This window comes from Otolemur garnettii, unplaced genomic scaffold (genome assembly GCF_000181295.1).
Source record: "Otolemur garnettii isolate 467f Iridium unplaced genomic scaffold, OtoGar3 scaffold00085, whole genome shotgun sequence".
Taxonomy (NCBI): domain Eukaryota; kingdom Metazoa; phylum Chordata; class Mammalia; order Primates; family Galagidae; genus Otolemur; species Otolemur garnettii.
This window is the reverse complement of record NW_003852480.1, coordinates 2,788,725-2,800,070: the sequence shown is the minus strand read 5'-3', so window position 1 is coordinate 2,800,070 and position 11,346 is coordinate 2,788,725. Positions and strand designations below refer to the sequence as shown.

General features: G+C 40.0%; 1 protein-coding gene across 1 annotated transcript in view; it reads left to right on the top strand.

Moving 5' to 3' along the window:
- Positions 1-11,346, top strand: part of CUNH4orf45 (chromosome unknown C4orf45 homolog) — a 66,190-nt gene that overhangs the window by 11,161 nt on the left and 43,683 nt on the right. The window contains 1 exon segment of the mRNA XM_012808127.1: positions 10,513-10,571. Within this exon segment, the coding sequence (XP_012663581.1) occupies positions 10,513-10,571 (59 nt within the window).

Below are 11,346 nucleotides of genomic sequence, written 5' to 3'. Positions count from 1 at the left end.
GCTTCATGCATACACACGTGCACCTAATCACAACACACAGTGTGCTGGCATTAACCCTACCCCTACACCTCTCCTTCATGGTTTCTAAGTGTGGCATCACTTAAGGCAACGTCTCAATCTACTTTCTGTTCTTTCACTTTTTTTTTTTTTTTTTTTTTGCAGTTTGGACAGGGCTGGGTTCGAACCCACCACCATTGGTATATGGGGTCTGTGCTCTACCCACTGAGCCAGAGGCACTGCCCTCTTTCACGGTTTTTGCATGCTTGCTTTCTCTTTCTTTTTTCTTACTATGTTTTGGAGACAAGGTCTCATTCTGTTGCACAGGCTGTAGTGTAGTGGTACAACCTCAAACTCCTGGGCTCAAACAATCCTGCCTCAGCCTTCCAAGTCGCTGGGACCACGGTGCATACTACCATCCCAGTTAATTTTTAAAAATATATTTTGTAAGGTGGTGCCTGTGGCTCAGTGAGTAGGGAGCCAGCCCCATATATCAAGGGTGGTGGGCTCAAACCTGGCCCCAGCCAAATTGCAACAAAAAAATAGCCAGCGTTGTGGCAGGCACCTGTAGTCGCAGCTACTTGGGAGGCTGAGGCAAGAGAATCGCCTAAGCCCAAGAGCTGGAGGTTGCTGTGAGCTGTGACGCTACAGCACTCTAGTGGGGGTGACAAAGTGAGATTCTGTCTCTAAAAAAAAAATATATATATATATATATGTATGTATATGTATACATATTTATTTTGTAGAGACAGCATCTTGCTATGTTGCCTAGGGCTGGTCTTGAACTCCTGGGCTTAAGCATTCATTCCTCCTGTCTCAGCCTACTAAGCACTGGGATTATAAGTGTGAGCCACAACATGGAGCCAGTTCTTATCTTCCTGGAGACCCCTTCCACATGCTTTGTTTTTCTTTGTCCCATTATGGTTCAAATCAAAATGATCACTTCTGGTTCCAGTCCAACTGCAGAGACTATGTGGTCTCTCTCACTGCAATTACTCAAAACTTAGATTTTAAGCCCAGACTTTCATCCACTGGATTTTTATAGCTTTTAACAGCTGCTCTTCCTAATTTACTGCTCTGGGTACACAAGACTGGAGGCTGCGGAAACTCAAGCACCTCCCCTACACTCATGGTACAGTGCTTGGGGCAGCTGCCTCCTCCCTGGGAATGGTTTCTCCTATTTGGGGCACTGGGGAGGGGTCCTATAGATCATCTGGACTTTAGCAGGAAGATAATAACTTCCACGCTGAGTGACACCTGAAAAATTTCCCCTGCATTACAGAGTAAAAATCACAAGATTAAGTTTCTCTTCTGGAGTTTTAAAAAGTGTTTAGCTATTTCCTACTCACTTTCTTGTGGGTAAGAAATAGCTGAACATTTTACATTTACTTACGATGCCATAATAATACCAGGAAAGATCATTACTTCTGTTATGTCAGATTTAAGAGAAGCGTATTCTTCTCCTTCTTCTCTCTTTGTTCTAATGGATTTGATTTTTGCCAAACTATCTTGCTTCTGCAGGAATATATAGAGACAATTGAGACAATTCCTTTAGTTTCCGTCCCATGCTACACCCAGGAGTTTGTCTAACTGCTTCTGGTGGTGTCGCCCCTTCCTCTGTCCTTTCTTTAACCCAAACCACTTCTGCTCCTGAGTTCCGACCTTGTGACAAGATGATTTAGGTCATTTGGTTTTCACGCAGAAACAATGTGAACTCGATCACCAACTTTTCATGGATATGAGCCCAAAGACAATATTAAACCAATTAATCACAATATATTATAACTACTATATTATACGATGTAATTTTTAAAAATCTATGGAAGATTAGAAGGAGAACCAGGAGAACCCATCAGTTTATTCACATGTGATACGATGTGATGGAAACTAAACTTGCTGAGGCTTTGGACCCTCTGCCTCGTTTTTAACTCCCACAAATTCTACTATCATGAGGGCTTCACGGTGACAGTTTTACGGATACGGAAGCAGACTTCTGATGCGATGTTGAATTTCACTATGGCCATGAAATAAACTCATCCAAGGTTGGTTGCTTTGTTGGACAGTTTCCTCACTATGAATTTATTTAGAAAAGATAAACATAAGAGCTATGTTGACGGAGTGTTTAATAAGGATGGTACTGTGATGATTTTACCGTAGAGGAAACTGAGGTGAGTTTCCTTGCCTGAGGCCACAAGCTAGCAATTGGCAGGGTCAAGATTTCAACTCAGGTCCTGAGAATTGAATGACATCAGAACACGAGGCTGGAGCCTGTCTGTTAGTGCACAGCTGTGCTATCATTTTTCCGTGTGGTGGGGTCAGACGGGTCAATTCTAGCTGTCTTCTCAGAGAAGGTATGCACCCCTTTCTTGGTGGTTCTCAATTTTCTCCCAGCTTCCCACTTTCCATCATCTACACATACTATACTATTAAAATAAATTTAGGAGATACCACCCACCTATTTGACATAATAAGAAACAGCTGGGTTAAAGTTATTTTTGAAATCTGTATTTGATAATTGCTTCATCACCTTTCAAAACATAGTATCCAATGCGATCATTGTCATTGGCTGGGAGAAAGGAGACAGCCAAGTCTCAGGAGCCAGACCTGCTTTCTTTGTTCCAGGCAACTCTCTGCCTTCTTCCAAACTGCCTACTCTTACACAGAAATGTCCTCCCCGGCAGTACCTGTAGCTCAAAGGAGTAGGGAGCCAGCCCCATATGCTGGAGGTGGCAGGTTCAAACCCAGCCCTGGCCAAAAAAAAAGTTTATGTTTCATATTCATCTGGAGTATAGCCATCATAGAGTTGATAAGTATGGAGACCACCAAAATACATATTTCAGAATTTCTGTGGGTTTTTTTTAATCTTCAAATTCTTATTTTCCTTTGGGTGCATTTAGAGCAATCATGAAAGCAAGCCCTAATGTTGACTCTCATTAAAATTCCTAATCTCCAGATGTTTCTATCAATCTAGGAGATATTTAAAGACTATTTAAAGAAATAATAAAGCTTCCTTTTTCAACTAACTTATAAAAGCAAAACAGAAAATAGCTTTTGTTAAGTTAGGCACGTCTTAGGAGTACTGCTGTTCTTTCCCAGATGGGTGTGTGTTTAGTTCTTACATTTTAATTTTTATAGTTATTTATTTTTTATTTTTTTTTTTTTTGCAGTTTTTTGGCCAGGGCTGGGTTTGAACCTGCCACCTCTGGCATATGGGGCTGGCGCCTGAGTCCTTTGAGCCACAGGTGCTGCCCAATTTTTATAGTTATTTACATCCTAACTGTTTATGGGTTAATAAAAAAGTAGCACTTTCATCCTTATGTGCTCTACAAAGTGACATATTTTATGATTTCCCGCTGACCATCTCTGAGGAAGGAGAAACACTGGCTAAGGGAATCAAATAACCCTCCTCTTTTGCTAATACCATTAAGACCTAGATGTTACCTTTTCCCCATTTTACAAGGCTTAGCTGTATAGGATTCTTCAAATAACTGAAGAAAGCAGCTTCCTTATGAAATTTTAGTTGTCTCTGAACTTCCAGAAGATAAATCTTATGTTTGATGCTTCCTTTCTCTAACAGATCATGGAAATATCAAGATAGGCATATATCATTGACTTACACTCTCTGCCCTGGGTTCAGAGTGGTTCCCCAAAGAGTAAAAATGTATTCAGAATAGGGAAGGTCTCTGCCAGCAGCTAGCACTGCTGCTGTGTCCTATTGGACATCCCAGCCCTGAATGACCTGGCCTCTCAACTAAACACAGCACTTTCTCTTTGTTATTGAGGTGACTTTATAGAAAATCATGGGTCATTTGGAAAGCAAACCCATCCTAATTTATACATCTTTTGTTAAGATGTGCAAATTGGTGAGGAGGGGAAAGAAAAGAAAGAAAAAATATAAGTGGTGGTGTAATATAAAACCCAGTAGGTGATTGTATCCCTTAGTTCAGGTGGTTGCTAACATCTTGAGTGTGTATGCCTAAGTGTAAACACCACTTTTATCAAAGAAAATTAAATTTGTTCAAGTTAGTAATTATGCATATGCCATAGATTTTCAACAAATATAATTTTTTTTTTTTGAGACAGAGCCTCAAGCTGTCCCCCTGGGTAGAGTGCTGTGGCATCACAGCTCACAGCAACCTCCAACTCCTGGGCTCAAGCAAGTCTTCTGCCTCTGCCTCCCAAGTAGCTGGGACCACAGGCACCCGCCATAACGCCCAGTTAATTTTTGGTTGCAGCTGTCATTGTTGTTTGGCGGGCCAGGGCTGGATTCAAACCCACCACCTTAGGTGTATGTGTCTGGCACCTTAGCCACTTGAGCCACAGGCACCGAGCCTCAACAAATATTATTCAATGATGGGGATATACAAAGTTAAGGAGAGATTGTATAACTTAGAATGGTTATAATTGTGTATTGTCAAAAAATTCTAAAATGTGTTAAATACCAGGACATGGGTTTTTCTAAATCTGGCATATTTCCTCTCTTTTTTAAAAGATCAGTGAAATTCTTAAATCATTATATATTTATGGTTAGAGTTTTCCCTATTTTCCTAATATTAAGTGCTCCCAGAGTATCTTAGCTATGTCAACAAAAATGCATAGCATGCATAGCAAAAAAGACCAATCTGGAGATACTTATTCTTTCCCAGGATTGAATCTGGGAAATTAAGGAACCTTAATTGAGAAAGTTTAATGAATGAACAATTCATTAAATATGGAGGGGCTCCTGCTACAAGGACCCAGCTCTGTGTTTGGGAACAAAGAAAATAACGCTAAAAGTACATGCTATAGAAATCCACTGTCACTTCTTTCAGGGAAGAATTTATAGGAAAGTTTGTATTGTTGCTCAAGTTTTTAGTGCAACTATTGTCAGTAATTGTACTGTACTGGCTCAGCCACATTCCAATGGCATTAAGCAACCCATGTCTGAAATCTGCTACAGTTGTCTTTGTGCTGACAGCCTCAACAGACTCCCGCACATACCATCTCCCCTAGTGCTCAGCATGGGGGAGATGATTATCAATGAATGGTGAGAGATGGGGACTGAGGTCCTCTGTATTTTCATCTCATGCAGTGTCTTTGTTGAGAGACCAAGTGGTAGATGAAGAGTAATGAATTTTTAAGTGCACATTAGAGTGGCAATTATTCTACTCCCAGCTTATTCAGTGAAACCATTTGAAAACTATTTACTTTTTTTTTTTTAACAAAAAGTTAGATATACTATTACTGTTCACAGTGCTTGAGTTACCACTCCAAGTTGTAGAGCCAAATGGACAATAACTTAGAGGGAAATATGCTTTTTTAAATTGTATTTTATTTTATTTATTTTTATTTATTTATTTATTTATTTATTTTTTGAGACAGAGCCTCAAGCTGTCCCCCTGGGTAGAGTGCCGTGGCATTACAGCTCACAGCAACCTCCAACTCCTGGGCTCAAGCGAGTCTCCTGCCTCCTGCCTCCGCCTCCCAAGTAGCTGGGACCGCAGGCGCCCGCCACAACGCCCGGCTATTTTTTGGTTGCAGCCGTCATTGTTGTTTGGCGGGTCCGGGCTGGGGATTCGAACCCACCACCTTAGGTGTACGTGGCTGGCGCCTTAGGCGGTTGAGCTATAGGCGCCGAGCCTATTTTTTTTTTTTAAGAATTTTTTTTTGTAGTGTTTTTTAGCCAGCGCTAGGGGGCGGGGGCAGCGCTGGGGGGCGGGGCTGGCGCCCTACTCCTTTCAGCCATAGGCACCGCCCAGGAAGTATGCTTTTTAACCTTAGAATTAATAACAACAGTGGCAAACCTATTAGAAAATTCCAAGGATGAGGATAGTTGCAAAACAGGCACTTGATTCTATTTCAGAAGCTCTGCCCTGAGCACAAGTAGAGGCTTGGAGGCTGCTGCATGGGTTTCTGAGTCCGTTCAGATTTCAGACCCTGCTAGAAATCATCAGCCAGCCCCAGATAAAGGGCCGGTGGCAGAATGGTTGGTTACCTGTCACCGAGCATAACAATTCCCAGCAAAATACGTTCTAGTCTGACTATAAAAGAAAATCCTAGTGTTTCTTGGCTTATAGATTAATAAGGTAAAAGTTTATCTTCCTGGGAGAATATGGGGAGAAAAGAACAGAAACTTGCCTTTTCTCTGAGAGTTAATGAGGCCATTAGGATTCATATTGCTTTTCAGGGCAAATCTATGTTTGGGGCCTTAATGAAAATGGAATGTGGCTTATAAGTTAAAGTAGCCTGTTGAAGACTTTTTATTTCCCCCTTTCTTCCTCCACTTACTTGCTAGTCTATTTTTTTATGATCCTTCAGTTTTCCCATCTATGAAATGGGATGATATTGGCTTTCTATTGCTGCATAACAAATTAACTACAAATTTAGCAGCTTAAAGCAACACTCATTTATTTGTTCATAGTTCTGAGGGTCACAAGTACAGGGATGGTTTGGCTGAGTTCTCTGTTCAGGTCTCACAAAGCTGCAACCAAGGTGTTGCTGTGGTATTGTGTGAAGTTTGGGCTTTCATCCAACTGCACGTGGTTGTGGTAGGTTTACTAATAGTTACATGTGATTGTAAGAATGAGTTTCTGTTTCTTTACTGGCTGCCAACCAGGGGCCATTCTGAACTTCTGGAGGCTGCCCACATTCCTTGCCACATGACCCCCTACACTTAAAGCCAGCTGTGGAGAAACCTCCCTCATGTCAGATCCCTCTCATGCTTTCAATCTCCTTTGTGAGGAAGAGCCCAGGTTGTCTTAAGAGCTCACCTCAATAAGTTAGACTCTCAGAGGGTAGTATTTTCTTAAAGCTAACTGATTTGGGACTTCCATTATAACTGCAGAATCCCCTCACAGCAGCGCCTAGGTGAGTATTCTGCTGAATCTAGGAGAATGTGTGCATCTCAGTGAGTGAGAATGTTGGAGGCTACCTTAGAATTCTGTCTACCACAAGGATCATAGTAACCCCTTAGAGAGTTGTTACATGGGTTGAGATGTGTGTGTAAAGTGCTTAGCATGTGGCTCCGTGAATGGGATGTAGTATCACTAATATCTACATATACTATGTTTTTTCTGCCTGCATGGATTTTTGAATTATGATATTATCAGCACACTGGAAACATGATAGAATATGTTTCTGATTATTCGGATACTCTATAGAAAGCTGGGCCATAGTTAATAGTCTCACAAAACCCAATATTTAGTGTATTCACTTAACTTCAATGAAATGTACTTAAAAAAAAATAAAGAAAATAAAGAAGAGGCTTTCATTCTTGTTGCTACTCAAGCCTGTCTATAATGTGCCGTAAGATGAAGCACAATTGGGTCTCCGCAGTGTCCATTGATTTTATTTTTGCTTTCTAATGAGAAAAATGCATCACAGAATCCATGCCTTAAATGCTGACATTTTTCAGGAAGAATTGTTTTGTTTCTACTCATGCTCTGAATATAAAATGAATATTTGAAGTGCTTCATTCATGCAAGGGCCTTTATGTCCCCTCTCTCCCTTCAACAGTTCAAGGCTAGAACAGGCAACGTTATGCAATTCTGTAACAAAGGGAGTGCTTATTGCTGGCTGTGGGAAGAAAGATACCTAAGGGGTTAACAGTAATATTTTGCAAATTGAGGCAAGTGTAGAAAAAATACATTAGCATAACAAAAGGCAGCCTTAGGGGATTTTCCAACTCAAATGTTTGGTACTGAGAGCTCCATGTTACCAAGAAGGAGGTTTAGAGAAGAAAACCTTTATGTCTGCGTTCTCAAAATGCTGTCTCAAATACACTGCTATTGTATTTATTCTACCAGAGAGAAAGACCTCATGGTTAGAGATGGAAAATGGTTCTTTCTGGTAAGGAAAGTCAAAATTGGATATACTGAGAAAAGCATCTTGGAGGATCGAAACAGAGCTAGAGAATTCCTCAGGGATCAATCCCCAAAGGATTTCCTAAGTATGTCAGGACTAGACTAAAGGTGATTTGAGATTGAAAGTAAAAGTCTTCAGCAGTGACGTTAATTTTTAACTAAAATGAGCCCCAACTGTCTGCAATTCCTTTAACTCAAATGTTAACAGTTTTTGCTATTTAAAAAAATTGTCTCACAGTATCTGAATATAGTTAGCCGGTATTCCCTTTATTAGTACATAGATTTATGTAAAGATTGTTTTCTAAGAAATATCCACATTGGAGTTCTGATTATTTTTATTAGTTAAAAACATTCAAAATGGGGTGGCACCTGTGGCTCAGGGAGTAGGGCACTGGCCCCATATGCCAACGGTGGCGGGTTCAAGCCCCAGTCCTGGCCAAACTGCAACAACAACAACAAAAAACATTCAAAATAAGTATCAAAGCTTCTCACTGATTTTTGTTAGAGAATATACTAATTAGTCATTTATCTGTTCTTTTTTTTTTTTTTGAGACGGAGCCTCAAGCTGTCCCCCTGGGTAGAGTACCATGGCATCACACTCACAGCAACCTCCAACTCCTGGGCTCAAGCGAGTCTCCTGCCTCATCCTCCCAAGTAGCTGGGACTACAGGCACCCGCCACAACGCCTGGCCATGTTGCAGCCATCATTGTTGTTTGGCGGGCCTGGGCTGGGGATTCGAACCCGCCACCTTAGGTGTATGTGGCTGGCGCCTTAGCCGCTTGAGCCACAGGTGCCGAGCCCATTTATCTGTGCTTATGAAGATGTTGAACTAGTTATAAATCAATCTTTTCCTTACTCTTATAGATAACTAACCAGTAAGAAAGTGATTATTTGATTCCAAATTCCATTAGCTTTCACACCACAGTGAACCTGTTTAAATAAATTATGATGCATTTAATTAATAAATTAAGACAAAGAAGGGCCAGCTTATTTTAGATTAATTGACTGTAATATATACTATCTATAGGGGAAATGCAAGAAAGATGTTATTTGATTTCTGAGAAAGATCTTTTCCAATTAATAAGATGCAAATTTGATTATTAAAATTGGAATAACATAAGATCCAAGAAGATAATCCACGTCCTAGAAAATTTGTCCAAAAGCTGATGATAAAATTACTTGTAAGTCACTAGATAAGATAAGTTTTTTTTGCAATTTTTGGCCGGGGCTGGGTCTGAACCCACCACCTCCAGCATATGGGGCCAGTGCCCTACTGAGCCACAGGCACAACCCCAGGATAAGGTCACTTTTCAGAGAATCACATGTCAGGAATCGGATGAGAAATGAAGCTGTTCCATGATCTTTGCATTATATGCAGATTTCTCATTTTCAGATTTTCTTGGGACAGTGATCTTATTTGTCTTGTCCCTTCCTTTGTTTATTCATTTTATGGGTGGATATGGAAGAGATCAAGGTTTTAGGTGTTAATTCCTGAGAAGAAAAAGGTAAATGGATCTACTTTCTTAACCACAAATGGCTCAGAAATAGTCAATAAGGAAACTAAGGCTTGAAGGAAAAGGGGGAAAAAAGAAGAAAATCTAAAGAGTACTAGGTAATTCCTCCAATGTTGAAGTTTTTATACTGATTTTGCTACTTTTTGAGATATTATGAACATAGTCTCCTATAGCAATGTAAGTAGAAAACGCATTCCAGAACTCAAGTGAAAGAAATACTTCTGGATGATATATACATGTTGTGGCTTCCCAACGCTAGTAGGCAACATTGAGAAGTGATTATAGACCAAACCCCTTTTCAGGATAAATCTGACACTTCTAGTCCAAGTGCTCAGTCACAAGATATGCCATCTATTGGCTGGTTCCCAGAGAAAAGGAGCCAGGGTATAGAGTCAATCACTCAGCAATGATTGATCATTTCAGTGCACCTGGGAAGGTGTGGGAATTATTCTTTAATGTGGGAACTGGGTCTAACTATGGAATATTTTATCAGTACTCAGAGTTATGCTTTGTGAAATTTTCAGATTTACACTTGACCACAGGTTGTCTATAATCCAACTCTTTCCTATGTTATTGGCACATTCTCTTTCTCTGTGAGGAGAAGGTAAAATGAAGAGTGTTAAACTGTGTGAGTCTACATGGTCAAAAGGAAGCTTGGAAAGCCTGCTCCTTTAGACACAGAGTCACAGAGACAGACAGCCAGGAGCTCAGAGGTTATGGACGACACCCTTCTTATTACAGGGAGGGAAAGGGAAGCACGTCGGGTTGTGTTTGTTTTACTTCTTGCACTCTTTTCTCTCAGTTTAGGAATCAAAAGACCATCTTTTTATTATTATTAAATGGTAGCTGTGTACATTAATGAAATCATGGGGTGCAATGTACTGGTTTTATATACAATTTGAAATATTTTCATCAAACTGGTTAACATAGCCATCACGGCATTTTCTTAGTTATTGTGTTAAGACATCTATATTCTGCACTTAGTAAATTTAGCAAATTTCACTTGTACCCTTGTAAGATGCACCTTTTTAACTGAGTTTGGCATTTCCTATTGCATTTTCCATCCTGACCTCTTTTTTGACTAGGAATATAGACCCTTAGATATGTTGATGGCTATTTACCTTGGAATTAGGGTGCATCCATTTTCTTCTTTTTACAGGAGGGAGAACTAAATCAAGATGCTATTGATAAAATATCCCACAGATATCAAAACCCATGGTAAGCACATATAAAATATTTTAAATTTTATTAATGTATTTCCTTCCTAATTGGTAATAGTCATTTTTTTAAGCTTTTAACTTACATTATCATTTTTATTTCATTTAGATTTTATGGTAAAATTATGAAATTTTGTTTCTAATAAACAATAAATTTTGACTATCTGTTAGGTTTTAATTAAGGAGGGAAAAGAGTAAAGCAACACCATTAAAGTAAGAAACCACTGGACTGTACTGAAGGAAAGCAGCAGCAAGCCTACAGCTGTTAGGAATGGCAATGGGAGGAATAGATCAGCTCTAACTTCACAAACAATTCTCTCGGCTCCGCGCCTGTGGCTCAAGTGGCTAAGGTGCCAGCCACATACACCTAAAGTGGCAGGTTCGAATCCAGCCTGGGCCTGCCAAACAACAATGATGGCTGCAACCAAAAAAGAGCCGAGCTTTACGGCAGGTGCCTGTGGTCCCAGCTACTTAGGAGGCTGAGGCAGGGGACTCGCTTGAGCCTAGGAGATGGAGGTTGCTGTGAGCTGTGATGCCATACCACTCTACCCAGGGTGACAGCTTGAGGCTCTGTCTTAATAAACAAAACAAAAACAAAAAAACAAAACAAATAATTCTCTCTGTGGAAAAATAATATTAATTTTTTTTCAGTTTGAAAAAACCCCTTATTCCATGCTATTAGCCTAGAAACCATCATTATCGGTAATCTTGGTTTAATAAGCATAATCTTACTGAAGTTGCACTATGGCTTGAACTCATGTTATTTTTTTTTTTTT